The sequence below is a fragment of the Prinia subflava genome, chromosome 16, assembly GCF_021018805.1.
Source record: "Prinia subflava isolate CZ2003 ecotype Zambia chromosome 16, Cam_Psub_1.2, whole genome shotgun sequence".
Taxonomy (NCBI): domain Eukaryota; kingdom Metazoa; phylum Chordata; class Aves; order Passeriformes; family Cisticolidae; genus Prinia; species Prinia subflava.
In genome coordinates this window covers 2,352,302-2,367,284 of record NC_086262.1, presented here as the reverse complement: position 1 = coordinate 2,367,284, position 14,983 = coordinate 2,352,302, and the positions used below count along the sequence as shown (strand labels likewise).

At 55.4% G+C, this 14,983-nt stretch overlaps 3 protein-coding genes across 3 annotated transcripts; all 3 read left to right on the top strand.

Moving 5' to 3' along the window:
• The first annotated feature begins 93 nt into the window (after nucleotides 1-93).
• LOC134559089 (protocadherin beta-15-like) lies at nucleotides 94-3,168 on the top strand. Its single transcript, XM_063413566.1, has one exon. It carries the CDS (start codon nucleotides 654-656, stop codon nucleotides 3,093-3,095), a length of 2,442 nt encoding a protein of 813 aa, XP_063269636.1. The 5' UTR covers nucleotides 94-653; the 3' UTR covers nucleotides 3,096-3,168.
• Nucleotides 3,169-5,361: 2,193 nt separating this feature from the next.
• LOC134559160 (protocadherin beta-15-like) lies at nucleotides 5,362-8,402 on the top strand. The gene has a single exon (XM_063413702.1). The coding sequence runs from the start codon at nucleotides 5,887-5,889 to the stop codon at nucleotides 8,326-8,328; it is 2,442 nt and encodes an 813-aa protein (XP_063269772.1). The 5' UTR covers nucleotides 5,362-5,886; the 3' UTR covers nucleotides 8,329-8,402.
• Nucleotides 8,403-10,534: 2,132 nt separating this feature from the next.
• Nucleotides 10,535-14,526, top strand: LOC134559157 (protocadherin beta-15-like). The gene has a single exon (XM_063413700.1). It carries the CDS (start codon nucleotides 11,120-11,122, stop codon nucleotides 13,559-13,561), a length of 2,442 nt encoding a protein of 813 aa, XP_063269770.1. The 5' UTR covers nucleotides 10,535-11,119; the 3' UTR covers nucleotides 13,562-14,526.
• Nucleotides 14,527-14,983: the final 457 nt, after the last annotated feature.

Below are 14,983 nucleotides of genomic sequence, written 5' to 3'. Positions count from 1 at the left end.
GGGACACTGTATATTGGCATGCCGGTGCTTCTTTCATCGTCCAATCCTTGTGCGGTTTGTCCAACCAGGAAATGCGGCTTAGATCTTCTAGGTTGAGTCTACGTTTGAGGCTGCCCTGGGAAATTTCGCCTTCCGTTCCTGCCCGCGGCTGTCCGGAAAGCTTTGGAATCGCGGGCCGGGGCGAGCGGCAGCGCGGGCTGCGGGCGGCGGCGGGCGCAGTCCCAGCGCGCACCGCTGGGTGGTGCCCTCGGCCAAGGCGGCGCCGAGCGGCTGCGGCAGCGGAGGCGGCCGAGCCCGGAGCAGCCCAGCGCAGCTGAGATTAGAGCAGCCCAGAGCAGCTGAGATTAGAGCAGACCAGAGCAGCCGGGTTAGACCGAGCGCAGCCCAGAGGAGAGCAGAGCAGCCGGTCGCAACCCGAACCAGCTTAGACCAGCCCGGCTCGGCTGGGCGCAGGTGGCAGCGGCAGCGGCTGCGAGCGCTGGCCTATGTCACCCGCTGCCGGGACACCCCAGCTCCTTTAGGCACCGCCGGAGGAATTACCCACAGCGACCGAAGGCGCCCGCCCCGCACTCGGCCGCTTTCCGCGGGGAATCGCCCGGGACAGCCGCCACACCGACACCGACACCGGCCGCCGCCGCCGCCGCCGCCGCGCCATGGCGATCGCAAGGCAAGTGCTCTGTGTCTGTGCTTTGCTGTCGCTGCCGCACGCTCGCGCCGAGCCCATCCGCTACTCCGTGGCCGAGGAGGCGGAGAGCGGCTCCCTGGTAGGCAAGCTGGCGGAGGACGCGGGGCTGACGCCGGCGCAGCTCTCGGCTCGCCGCGCCCGCCTGGTGTGGGAGGACGGGCGGCAGCATTTTCGCTTAGAGCGCGCCTCCGGCCGCCTCGTCGTGGCGGCCAGGCTGGACCGGGAGGAGCTGTGCGCCCAGGCCGCCCCCTGCATGCTCCCCTTCGAGCTGCTGCTCTCCAACCCCCTGCAGTTCTTTCGGGTCGAGGTGGCTCTGGAGGACATCAATGACCACTCACCCGTGTTCCCCAAGGAACGAGTAAGTTTTAAGATTTTAGAAACGAGCGACCCGGGCTCTCGTTTCCCTCTGGAGGGCGCTCGGGACCCCGATATTGGCAGCAACACAGTCCAGGTGTACAGCATCTCTCCCAAGAACGAGTACTTTAGTGTGTGCTATGGAAGTCACAGTGAGAATTACAGAAGTGTGGAACTGACCTTGGAAAAGCCACTAGACAGAGAGGAGCAGGCAGAGCTGAGTTTCAGTGTCATTGCTGTGGACGGTGGCTCTCCACCCAGAAGTGGGACCACCCAGGTCCACATTATTGTTCTAGATGTAAATGACAATGCTCCTGCCTTCACACAGAAAATTTATGTTGGGAAGGTTTTGGAAAACTCACCAGAGGGTTCTGTAGTTGTAAGTGTGGTTGCAGCTGATGAGGATATAGGAGTTAATGGAGACATCACCTATGAGTTCAGCCAAGCTGTCAGTCAGACTGAACACTTGTTCACAATTGACTCTAAGAGTGGTGAAATTAAACTCACAAAACCTCTGGACTTTGAGGCAGCACAGACTCATGAGCTCAATGTGAAGGCCACAGATGGAGGGGGACTCTCAGCAATCTGCAAAGTGTTGGTGGAGGTGGTGGATGTGAATGACAATGCCCCAGAGCTGGTGGTCAGTTCCTTCAGCAGTCCCCTGCCCGAGAACACAGCGCCGGGCACAGTGGTGGCCCTGTTTTCCGTCAGGGACCGGGATTCTGGTGCCAACGGCAAGATCTCCTGTGCCCTGGAGGATCAGCTCTTCTTCTCCCTGCGGCCGGCCTATAAGAATTACTATGAGCTGGTGACAGTGAGCGCGCTGGACCGCGAGGAGACGGCTCAGCACGTGCTGAGGGTCACAGCAGCAGATGCGGGCTCGCCTGCTCTCACAAGCACGCACACCTTCAGCGTGGACATCTCGGATGTCAACGACAACGCGCCCGTCTTCAACCAGACCTCGTACACCATGTATGTGCGTGAGAACAATGTCCCCACAGCGTTTGTGGGAGCCGTCAGCGCCGCCGATGCGGACGAGGGGCTCAATGCCAAGGTGACCTATTCCCTGGCGCCAGCGCAAGCGGCAGAGCGGCCCTGGTGCTCCTGCATCTCGGTGGACTCGGAGAAGGGACACGTGTTTGTGCTGCGGCCCCTGGACTACGAGCGCTTGAGGCAGGCCGAGGTGACGGTCAGTGCCTCTGACGCGGGCTCTCCTCCCCTCAGAGCCAACGTCACCGTCCGCCTGCTGGTGCTGGACCAGAATGACAATGCGCCGCTCGTGCTGTACCCAGGCCAGGACGGCAGCCCGGCGCCCGCCGAGCTGGTGCCCGTGTCGGCCGAGGCGGGCTACCTCATCACCAAAGTGGTGGCCGTCGATGCCGACTCGGGACAGAACTCGTGGCTCTCCTACCACCTGCTGAGGGCCACCGAGCCCGGGCTCTTCAGCGTGGCTGTGCAAAGCGGGGAGGTGCGTCTCAGGAGGCCCGTGACAGACAGAGACAGCGTGAAGCAGAAGCTCGTTGTCCTGGTCAGAGACAACGGCCAGCCCCCGCTCTCAGCCACCGCAGCTCTCAGCGCCCTCCTGCTCAAGGACTTCTCAGACGTGCGCCTCCCGCACAGCAGCGCCGCCACAGAGGATCAGGACGGCTCCCTCACCACCTATTTAATCATTTCCTTGGTCTTTGTCTCGCTCCTCTTCCTCGTCTCCATCGCACTCTTTGTGGCTCGCAAGGTGTGCAAGAGAAAGGAGCTGGAGGCTGGCCCTGTGCTTTATGGTGCCGACAACTTGCAGAGCGGCCTGGCCGATGCAGCCGCTGCAGGGAGCCTGCCCCGCGCCTATTGCTACGAGATCAGCCTCACCACGGGCTCGGGCAACAGCGAGTTCAGATTCCTCAAGCCCATCGTCCCCAGCCTGCCCCCACAGCACTGTGCCACGGGCCAGGGCCCTGATGAGGAGCAGGATTTCCCCTGTGTCCCTGTCAGCACGGAGGACATGGCCCCAGACAATCGTGGCACTCTCTCTGCAGGACAGTTCAATGCTCTTTCCTTCAACTAGCTGGGGTGTGCACAGGCAGATCCTTCATGGCTCATGGTAGAAAGGGATCTGGACTTTGACCACTGACAATGATTCCTCCAGAGAAAACCTGTTTTTCCAATTTGGATAACAAATTTCTATCACAATCTTAGTCAGAATGAAAGTTTTCAGCTTCTAGAAAGACAAAAAGAAGGAAACAAAAAGCAATCAGCCTCTCAATCCAGCAGGAATACAGTTGAGCTCAGTTATTGTTATTTTTGATTGGCTTCAAGAAGAGGAATAGTGCTCCAGCTTTGCTCCTTGTCAGAGTCCAGGACATCCCTGTGGTTGCCCTGGAGGCTTTGGAGACCTGACAGGGGATCTGGGATCTGTACAAGGAGGTCAGCCAGCCTCCCATAGAGCCCAGGAGGACACTGCTTCTGATCCCTGTCCATGGGAGTCAATGCCCACACTGTATGAAGAATCACAAGCCAAAAAAATTCAAAATAAGTAGTAACTAGTTTATCACAGAGCATAAATGTCGAATTTAGGATTTTTAGTATGTGGGCTTGAAGAGGCAACATGGAGGAATTGGGGAGTGACCCCTGTGCTCCTTGATCTTGTTCTTTTCCCCCATTTTCTACTGAGTTGTATCACAAGAATTGGTTTAGAGTAGAAATGACATGTTAGCATAGGTAGTAAGTATTGGTAAGGTTTTGTAAATAAAAAGTTCATTGTGGATGGTGGTTGGACCAGGGAAATTGTACACAGGGTCCGGGACCCTCTGATCCACTCCAGTTGGCCACGTGTCCTGCTCTGCTGGGAACGCCCTGCAGAGCTGAGAAAGAACTGAGAGATAATGAAAGAATAAACAACTTTGGAAACACGGACTGGCAGACTCTGATTGTCTTCTCTGACCCTTGTGTGGAACCTTTCCAGCAAGAAATTCTCAAAAACATGATTACCTCAGGGAACAGCAACCCCGAGGAGAATCTCAGGGAACAGCAACCCTGAGATCTCCTGTCTCTCTTGCTGTCACACCTGGCCATGAACTGCTTTTTATTTGCTTTAACACAGTGGCACAATTGACTAGAAAAACTCACACTTGATGAAAGTGCTCAAAGCCCTTTTTACAGCTCAGAAAACTAAGCTAGTTCTGAATACTGTGTCACTCTGTTTTGTTGGCATAGGGTTCTTCTTTCTGGGGTTTTGGATGTCTCTGTCTGGGATGTGTGGGCTCTGTGGGTTACAATTTCTCCTCAGTCTGTCTGTCTGTATGGCCATTGTGCATCTGCATCTGCTTCACTACTGCTGCACAGTGAAACAGGGAGTTGATCCCATCCAGCCATTGCAATGCTGGCAATTCCAGCTCTGCAGGGTAAAAGGCTATTGTGACCTTACAAGTACAGGGGTGTTATGTAGTTCAAGGCATAGTGGAGCATGAAAATGCACAACAAAGTCTTCCCTTGGCCTATGTGTGAGTTTTGTTTTCAGGCCCTCTCTGACTGTCATGGAAATAAAGCAGCAGCAGATGTGTTAGGGTAGGCTTTAACTGTAGAGAGTCATGAAAACTTATTCATTCTCTCTGTGCACATGAAGAGGCCACATGTCCATGCAAGAGAACTTTCTGAACTTGGAATCAAAAAGAACATGAAAAGAGGACTTTGAATTTTGTTTATTCATTCTTGTTTCTGAGTTCAGTGGCTTGCTGTTGGGACTAGAAAGATTTCCCTGCAGGATTTTCTGCATATGTGTTAGTGCATGTGCATTGCCATTTCTGCCCTTTCTCCTGCCTTCTGAACTGTACTGAGCACTCTTTTCCCTGCTCCTCTAGAGAAGGACTGCCACCCCATCTATAATACCTGGTTGTTGGAATGATGTCTGTGACGCATGGCATATTGAGAAAGACTCCCTCACGCTGTGTTGTGCTGAAGTTATACAGTTTAACAATGTGATCTTGGATGCCTCTGGGTTTGAAAAAATACATGAAAAACCAAAGTAGGATTCAAATAAAGAGAAGCCTCTAATTCCTTATGTTGAGACGTTTTGTGGAGAATTCTTTGATGAAACGTTCTTACCTGGAGAGCTCCTTCAAGGCTTTTAAAAATTCTGCGACTCCTTTTCTCCCTGTGTCCCTTGTCTGAGGCGCGGTTGAGTAGGTGCAGTCCCTGATTTTGCAGATGCAGCCGGGAGAGTTCTCGTTATGATGCCCGTGCCGTTGCCACTGCGCTGTCGTTGTCCGGGTTTGTCCTGCCGAGCAGTGCGTCTTAGTCGTTCCGAGCTGAGTCTCCGCTTGAGGCATCCCTGGAAATCGCCGCGTTCCGTTCCTGCCCGCGGCTGTCCGGAAAGCTTTGGAATCGCGGGCCGGGGCGAGCGGCAGCGTGGGCTGCGGGCGGCGGCGGGCGCAGTCCCAGCGCGCACCGCTGGGTGGTGCCCTCGGCCAAGGCGGCGCCGAGCGGCTGCGGCAGCGGAGGCGGCCGAGCCCGGAGCAGCGCAGAGCAGCTGAGATTAGAGCAGCGCAGAGCAGCTGAGATTAGACCAGACCAGAGCAGCCGGGTTCGACCGAGCGCAGCCCAGAGCAGAGCAGAGCAGCCGGTCGCAACCCGAACGAGCTTAGATCAGCCCAGCTCAGCCGGGCGGAGGTGGCAGCGGCAGCGGTGGCGAGCGCTGCCCTGTGTCCCCCGCTGCCGGGACACCCCGGCTGCTTTAGGCGCCGCCGCCGGAACTAGCGACAGAGAGGAAAAGCGGTCGCATCGCACTCGGCCGCTTTCCGCGGGGAATCGCCCGAGACAGCCGCGACACCGACACCGGCCGCCGCCGCCGCCGCCGCGCCATGGCGATCGCAAGGCAAGTGCTCTGTGTCTGTGCTTTGCTGTCGCTGCCGCACGCTCGCGCCGAGCCCATCCGCTACTCCGTGGCCGAGGAGGCGGAGAGCGGCTCCCTTGTAGGCAAGCTGGCGGAGGACGCGGGGCTGACGCCGGCGCAGCTCTCGGCTCGTCGCGCCCGCCTGGTGTGGGAGGACGGGCGGCAGCATTTTCGCTTAGAGCGCGCCTCCGGCCGCCTCGTCGTGGCGGCCAGGCTGGACCGGGAGGAGCTGTGCGCCCAGGCCGCCACCTGCATGCTCCCCTTCGAGCTGCTGCTCTCCAACCCCCTGCAGTTCTTTCGGGTCGAGGTGGCTCTGGAGGATATCAATGACCACTCTCCCGTCTTCCCCGAGGAAAAAGTCAGTTTTGACATCCTGGAAACGGCCGACCCGGGCTCTCGTTTCCCCCTGGAGGTGGCTCGCGACCTAGATATTGGTAGCAACAGCATACAGACTTACAGCATTTCTCCCGAAAACGAGTTTTTCCGTGTTTCCTACGGAAGCCGGAGTAATGGTGACAAATATGTTGAACTTGTTTTAGAAAAGGCTCTAGACAGAGAGGAGCAGGCAGAGATGGATTTCAGTGTCATTGCTGAAGATGGAGGCTCTCCTCCCAGAAGTGGGACAATTGAGATCTCTGTTGTCATTCTAGATGTAAATGACAATGCTCCTGTCTTCACACAAGAGGGTTTTATTGGAAAGGTTTTGGAGAACGTGCCAGAAGGTTCTGTGGTTCTGACTGTGCTGGCAACTGATCCAGATGCAGGAGTGAATGGGGACATTTCCTATCAACTCAGCCAAGCAGTGGGACAGAGTGACGCAGCATTTGTGATTGATCCCACAACTGGTGAAATTAAACTCACAAAACCTCTGGACTTCGAGGCAGCACAGACTCATGAGTTCAGTGTGAGGGCCAGAGATGGGGGAGGTCTCTCAGCAATCTGCAAAGTGTTGGTGGAGGTGGTGGATGTGAATGACAATGCCCCAGAGCTGGTGGTCAGTTCCTTCAGCAGTCCCCTCCCCGAGAACACAGCGCCGGGCACAGTGGTGGCCCTGTTTTCCGTCAGGGACCGGGATTCTGGTGCAAACGGCAAGATCTCCTGTGCCCTGGAGGATCAGCTCTTCTTCTCCCTGCGGCCGGCCTATAAGAATTACTATGAGCTGGTGACAGTGAGCGCGCTGGACCGCGAGGAGACGGCTCAGCACGTGCTGAGGGTCACAGCAGCAGATGCGGGCTCGCCTGCTCTCACAAGCACGCACACCTTCAGCGTGGACATCTCGGATGTCAACGACAACGCGCCCGTCTTCAACCAGACCTCGTACACCATGTATGTGCGTGAGAACAATGTCCCCACAGCGTTTGTGGGAGCCGTCAGCGCCGCCGATGCGGACGAGGGGCTCAATGCCAAGGTGACCTATTCCCTGGCGCCAGCGCAAGCGGCAGAGCGGCCCTGGTGCTCCTGCATCTCGGTGGACTCGGAGAAGGGACACGTGTTTGTGCTGCGGCCCCTGGACTACGAGCGCTTGAGGCAGGCCGAGGTGACGGTCAGTGCCTCTGACGCGGGCTCTCCTCCCCTCAGAGCCAACGTCACCGTCCGCCTGCTGGTGCTGGACCAGAATGACAATGCGCCGCTCGTGCTGTACCCAGGCCAGGACGGCAGCCCGGCGCCCGCCGAGCTGGTGCCCGTGTCGGCCGAGGCGGGCTACCTCATCACCAAAGTGGTGGCCGTCGATGCCGACTCGGGACAGAACTCGTGGCTCTCCTACCACCTGCTGAGGGCCACCGAGCCCGGGCTCTTCAGCGTGGCTCTGCAAAGCGGGGAGGTGCGTCTCAGGAGGCCCGTGACAGACAGAGACAGCGTGAAGCAGAAGCTCGTTGTCCTGGTCAGAGACAACGGCCAGCCCCCGCTCTCAGCCACCGCAGCTCTCAGCGCCCTCCTGCTCAAGGACTTCTCAGACGTGCGCCTCCCGCACAGCAGCGCCGCCACAGAGGATCAGGACGGCTCCCTCACCACCTATTTAATCATTTCCTTGGTCTTTGTCTCGCTCCTCTTCCTCGTCTCCATCGCACTCTTTGTGGCTCGCAAGGTGTGCAAGAGAAAGGAGCTGGAGGCTGGCCCTGTGCTTTATGGTGCCGACAACTTGCAGAGCGGCCTGGCCGATGCAGCCGCTGCAGGGAGCCTGCCCCGCGCCTATTGCTACGAGATCAGCCTCACCACGGGCTCGGGCAACAGCGAGTTCAGATTCCTCAAGCCCATCGTCCCCAGCCTGCCCCCACAGCACTGTGCCACGGGCCAGGGCCCTGATGAGGAGCAGGATTTCCCCTGTGTCCCTGTCAGCACGGAGGACATGGCCCCAGACAATCGTGGCACTCTCTCTGCAGGACAGTTCAATGCTCTTTCCTTCAACTAGCTGGGGTGTGCACAGGCAGATCCTTCATGGCTCATGGTAGAAAGGGATCTGGACTTTGACCACTGACAATGATTCCTCCAGAGAAAACCTGTTTTTCCAATTTGGATAACAAATTTCTATCACAATCTTAGTCAGAATGAAAGTTTTCAGCTTCTAGAAAGACAAAAAGAAGGAAACAAAAAGCAATCAGCCTCTCAATCCAGCAGGAATACAGTTGAGCTCAGTTATTGTTATTTTTGATTGGCTTCAAGAAGAGGAATAGTGCTCCAGCTTTGCTCCTTGTCAGAGTCCAGGACATCCCTGTGGTTGCCCTGGAGGCTTTGGAGACCTGACAGGGGATCTGGGATCTGTACAAGGAGGTCAGCCAGCCTCCCATAGAGCCCAGGAGGACACTGCTTCTGATCCCTGTCCATGGGAGTCAATGCCCACACTGTATGAAGAATCACAAGCCAAAAAAATTCAAAATAAGTAGTAACTAGTTTATCACAGAGCATAAATGTCGAATTTAGGATTTTTAGTATGTGGGCTTGAAGAGGCAACATGGAGGAATTGGGGAGTGACCCCTGTGCTCCTTGATCTTGTTCTTTTCCCCCATTTTCTACTGAGTTGTATCACAAGAATTGGTTTAGAGTAGAAATGACATGTTAGCATAGGTAGTAAGTATTGGTAAGGTTTTGTAAATAAAAAGTTCATTGTGGATGGTGGTTGGACCAGGGAAATTGTACACAGGGTCCGGGACCCTCTGATCCACTCCAGTTGGCCACGTGTCCTGCTCTGCTGGGAACGCCCTGCAGAGCTGAGAAAGAACTGAGAGATAATGAAAGAATAAACAACTTTGGAAACACGGACTGGCAGACTCTGATTGTCTTCTCTGACCCTTGTGTGGAACCTTTCCAGCAAGAAATTCTCAAAAACATGATTACCTCAGGGAACAGCAACCCCGAGGAGAATCTCAGGGAACAGCAACCCTGAGACCTCCTGTCTCTCTTGCTGTCACACCTGGCCATGAACTGCTTTTTATTTGCTTTAACACAGTGGCACAATTGACTAGAAAAACTCACACTTGATGAAAGTGCTCAAAGCCCTTTTTACAGCTCAGAAAACTAAGCTAGTTCTGAATACTGTGTCACTCTGTTCTGTTGGCATAGGGTTCTTCTTTCTGGGGTTTTGGATGTCTCTGTCTGGGATGTGTGGGCTCTGTGGGTTACAATTTCTCCTCAGTATGTCAATCTGTATGGCCACTGTGCATCTGCAGATGCTTCACTACTGCTGCACAGTGAAACAGGGAGTTGATCCCATCCAGCCATTGCAATGCTGGCAATTCCAGCTCTGCAGGGTAAAAGGCTATTGTGACCTTACAAGTACAGGGGTGTTATGTAGTTCAAGGCATAGTGGAGCATGAAAATGCACAACAAAGTCTTCCCTTGGCCTATGTGTGAGTTTTGTTTTCAGGCCCTCTCTGACTGTCATGGAAATAAAGCAGCAGCAGATGTGTTAGGGTAGGCTTTAACTGTAGAGAGTCATGAAAACTTATTCATTCTCTCTGTGCACATGAAGAGGCCACATGTCCATGCAAGAGAACTTTCTGAACTTGGAATCAAAAAGAACATGAAAAGAGGACTTTGAATTTTGTTTATTCATTCTTGTTTCTGAGTTCAGTGGCTTGCTGTTGGGACTAGAAAGATTTCCCTGCAGGATTTTCTGCATATGTGTTAGTGCATGTGCATTGCCATTTCTGCCCTTTCTCCTGCCTTCTGAACTGTACTGAGCACTCTTTTCCCTGCTCCTCTAGAGAAGGACTGCCACCCCATCTATAATACCTGGTTGTTGGAATGATGTCTGTGACGCATGGCATATTGAGAAAGACTCCCTCACGCTGTGTTGTGCTGAAGTTATACAGTTTAACAATGTGATCTTGGATGCCTCTGGGTTTGAAAAAATACATGAAAAACCAAAGTAGGATTCAAATAAAGAGAAGCCTCTAATTCCTTATGTTGAGACGTTTTGTGGAGAATTCTTTGATGAAACGTTCTTACCTGGAGAGCTCCTTCAAGGCTTTTAAAAATTCTGCGACTCCTTTTCTCCCTGTGTCCCTTGTCTGAGGCGCGGTTGAGTAGGTGCAGTCCCTGATTTTGCAGATGCAGCCGGGAGAGTTCTCGTTATGATGCCCGTGCCGTTGCCACTGCGCTGTCGTTGTCCGGGTTTGTCCTGCCGAGCAGTGCGGCTTAGTCGTTCCGAGCTGAGTCTCCGCTTGAGGCATCCCTGGAAATCGCCGCGTTCCGTTCCTGCCCGCGGCTGTCCGGAAAGCTTTGGAATCGCGGGCCGGGGCGAGCGGCAGCGTGGGCTGCGGGCGGCGGCGGGCGCAGTCCCAGCGCGCACCGCTGGGTGGTGCCCTCGGCCAAGGCGGCGCCGAGCGGCTGCGGCAGCGGAGGCGGCCGAGCCCGGAGCAGCGCAGAGCAGCTGAGATTAGAGCAGCGCAGAGCAGCTGAGATTAGACCAGACCAGAGCAGCCGGGTTAGACCGAGCGCAGCCCAGAGCAGAGCAGAGCAGCCGGTCGCAACCCGAACGAGCTTAGATCAGCCCAGCTCAGCCGGGCGGAGGTGGCAGCGGCAGCGGTGGCGAGCGCTGCCCTGTGTCCCCCGCTGCCGGGACACCCCGGCTGCTTTAGGCGCCGCCGCCGGAACTAGCGACAGAGAGGAAAAGCGGTCGCATCGCACTCGGCCGCTTTCCGCGGGGAATCGCCCGAGACAGCCGCGACACCGACACCGGCCGCCGCCGCCGCCGCCGCGCCATGGCGATCGCAAGGCAAGTGCTCTGTGTCTGTGCTTTGCTGTCGCTGCCGCACGCTCGCGCCGAGCCCATCCGCTACTCCGTGGCCGAGGAGGCGGAGAGCGGCTCCCTTGTAGGCAAGCTGGCGGAGGACGCGGGGCTGACGCCGGCGCAGCTCTCGGCTCGTCGCGCCCGCCTGGTGTGGGAGGACGGGCGGCAGCATTTTCGCTTAGAGCGCGCCTCCGGCCGCCTCGTCGTGGCGGCCAGGCTGGACCGGGAGGAGCTGTGCGCCCAGGCCGCCACCTGCATGCTCCCCTTCGAGCTGCTGCTCTCCAACCCCCTGCAGTTCTTTCGGGTCGAGGTGGCTCTGGAGGATATCAATGACCACTCTCCCGTCTTCCCCGAGGAAAAAGTCAGTTTTGACATCCTGGAAACGGCCGACCCGGGCTCTCGTTTCCCCCTGGAGGTGGCTCGCGACCTAGATATTGGTAGCAACAGCATACAGACTTACAGCATTTCTCCCGAAAACGAGTTTTTCCGTGTTTCCTACGGAAGCCGGAGTAATGGTGACAAATATGTTGAACTTGTTTTAGAAAAGGCTCTAGACAGAGAGGAGCAGGCAGAGATGGATTTCAGTGTCATTGCTGAAGATGGAGGCTCTCCTCCCAGAAGTGGGACAATTGAGATCTCTGTTGTCATTCTAGATGTAAATGACAATGCTCCTGTCTTCACACAAGAGGGTTTTATTGGAAAGGTTTTGGAGAACGTGCCAGAAGGTTCTGTGGTTCTGACTGTGCTGGCAACTGATCCAGATGCAGGAGTGAATGGGGACATTTCCTATCAACTCAGCCAAGCAGTGGGACAGAGTGACGCAGCATTTGTGATTGATCCCACAACTGGTGAAATTAAACTCACAAAACCTCTGGACTTCGAGGCAGCACAGACTCATGAGTTCAGTGTGAGGGCCAGAGATGGGGGAGGTCTCTCAGCAATCTGCAAAGTGTTGGTGGAGGTGGTGGATGTGAATGACAATGCCCCAGAGCTGGTGGTCAGTTCCTTCAGCAGTCCCCTCCCCGAGAACACAGCGCCGGGCACAGTGGTGGCCCTGTTTTCCGTCAGGGACCGGGATTCTGGTGCAAACGGCAAGATCTCCTGTGCCCTGGAGGATCAGCTCTTCTTCTCCCTGCGGCCGGCCTATAAGAATTACTATGAGCTGGTGACAGTGAGCGCGCTGGACCGCGAGGAGACGGCTCAGCACGTGCTGAGGGTCACAGCAGCAGATGCGGGCTCGCCTGCTCTCACAAGCACGCACACCTTCAGCGTGGACATCTCGGATGTCAACGACAACGCGCCCGTCTTCAACCAGACCTCGTACACCATGTATGTGCGTGAGAACAATGTCCCCACAGCGTTTGTGGGAGCCGTCAGCGCCGCCGATGCGGACGAGGGGCTCAATGCCAAGGTGACCTATTCCCTGGCGCCAGCGCAAGCGGCAGAGCGGCCCTGGTGCTCCTGCATCTCGGTGGACTCGGAGAAGGGACACGTGTTTGTGCTGCGGCCCCTGGACTACGAGCGCTTGAGGCAGGCCGAGGTGACGGTCAGTGCCTCTGACGCGGGCTCTCCTCCCCTCAGAGCCAACGTCACCGTCCGCCTGCTGGTGCTGGACCAGAATGACAATGCGCCGCTCGTGCTGTACCCAGGCCAGGACGGCAGCCCGGCGCCCGCCGAGCTGGTGCCCGTGTCGGCCGAGGCGGGCTACCTCATCACCAAAGTGGTGGCCGTCGATGCCGACTCGGGACAGAACTCGTGGCTCTCCTACCACCTGCTGAGGGCCACCGAGCCCGGGCTCTTCAGCGTGGCTCTGCAAAGCGGGGAGGTGCGTCTCAGGAGGCCCGTGACAGACAGAGACAGCGTGAAGCAGAAGCTCGTTGTCCTGGTCAGAGACAACGGCCAGCCCCCGCTCTCAGCCACCGCAGCTCTCAGCGCCCTCCTGCTCAAGGACTTCTCTGACGTGCGCCTCCCGCACAGCAGCGCCGCCACAGAGGATCAGGACGGCTCCCTCACCACCTATTTAATCATTTCCTTGGTCTTTGTCTCGCTCCTCTTCCTCGTCTCCATCGCACTCTTTGTGGCTCGCAAGGTGTGCAAGAGAAAGGAGCTGGAGGCTGGCCCTGTGCTTTATGGTGCCGACAACTTGCAGAGCGGCCTGGCCGATGCAGCCGCTGCAGGGAGCCTGCCCCGCGCCTATTGCTACGAGATCAGCCTCACCACGGGCTCGGGCAACAGCGAGTTCAGATTCCTCAAGCCCATCGTCCCCAGCCTGCCCCCACAGCACTGTGCCACGGGCCAGGGCCCTGATGAGGAGCAGGATTTCCCCTGTGTCCCTGTCAGCACCGAGGACATGGCCCCAGACAATCGTGGCACTCTCTCTGCAGGACAGTTCAATGCTCTTTCCTTCAACTAGCTGGGGTGTGCACAGACAGAGGCTTCATGGCTCCTGGTAGAAAGAGATCTGGACTGTAACCTCTGACAATGGTTCCTCCAGAAAAAAACTGGTTTTGCAATTTGGATAACCATTTTCTCTCTCAGTCTAAGTCAGAATAAAAGAATTCACCTTCTCCAAAGACAGAAAGAAATAAAAAGCAATCAGTCTCTCCCTCCAGCAGTAATACAGTTGGGCTCTGTTATTGTTATTTCTGAATTGCTTTAAGAAGAGAGCATAGAAGAAGAATTGCTTTAAGAAGAGAGAGCTCCAGCTATTCTCCTTGTCAGAGTCCAGGACATCCCTCTGGCCACCTTGGAGGCTTTGGAGACCTGACAGGAGATCTGGGATCTGTCAAAGGGGCTCAGCCGGCCTCACATAGAGCCCAGGAGGACACTGCTTCTGATCCCTGTCCATGGGAGTCAATGCACGCATTGTTTGAAGAATCACAAGCTGAGAGAATTCAAAATAATTAGTAGCTAGTTTATCACAGAGTGTAAATGTAGAATCTAAAATATTTAGTATATGGGCTTGAAGAGACAAGATGGAGGAATTGGGGAGTGGTTCTGTCCTCCTTGTTCTTGTTCTTTTCCCCCATTTTCTGCTGAGTTGTATCACAAGGATTGGTTTAGAGTAGAAATGACATGTTAGCATAGGTAGTGAACACTGGTAAGATATTGTAAATAAAAAGTTCATTGTGGATGGTGGTTGGACCAGGGAAATGGTACAAAAGATCGGGGACCCTCTGATCTGCCCCTGTCTGCCGCATGTCCTGCTGTGCTGGTGATGCCCTGCAGAGCTGAGAAAGAACTGAGAGATAATGAAGAATAAACAACCTTGGAAACACGCACTGGCAGACTCTGTTTGTCTTCTCTGACTCTGGCGTTGAACCTTTCGGGCAAGAAAAGCTCAAAAACCTTATTAACTAAGGGAACAGCAACCCCGAGGAGAATCTCAGGGAGCAGCAACTCTGAGATCTCCTGTCTCCCTTGCTGTCAGACCTGACCACGAACCACTTATTATTTACTTTAACATACTGGCACAATTGAGTAGACAAATCTCACACTTGATGAAATTGCTCAAAGCCCTTTTTGCAGCTCAGAAAACTAAGCTAGTTCTGAATACTGTGTCACTCTGTTCTGTTGGCATAGAGTTCTTCTTTCTGGGGTTATGGATGTCTCTGTCTGGGATGTGTGGGCTCTGTGGGTTACAATCTCTCCTCAGTCTGTCTGTCTGTATGGCCATTGTGCATCTGCAGATGCTTCACTACTGCAGCACAGTGAAACAGGGAGTTGATCCCATCCAGCCATTGCTATGCTGGCAATTCAAGCTCTGCAGGGTAAAAAGCTATTTTGATTCTATGAATTCAGGGGTGTCATCTTCTTCACAGCAGAGAGGAGCTGA

Coding starts and splice junctions, on each gene's coding strand:
- LOC134559089 (XM_063413566.1), top strand. CDS start 654: ATGGCGATCGCAAGGCAAGTGCTCTGTGTCTGTGCTTTGCTGTCGCTG.
- LOC134559160 (XM_063413702.1), top strand. CDS start 5,887: ATGGCGATCGCAAGGCAAGTGCTCTGTGTCTGTGCTTTGCTGTCGCTG.
- LOC134559157 (XM_063413700.1), top strand. CDS start 11,120: ATGGCGATCGCAAGGCAAGTGCTCTGTGTCTGTGCTTTGCTGTCGCTG.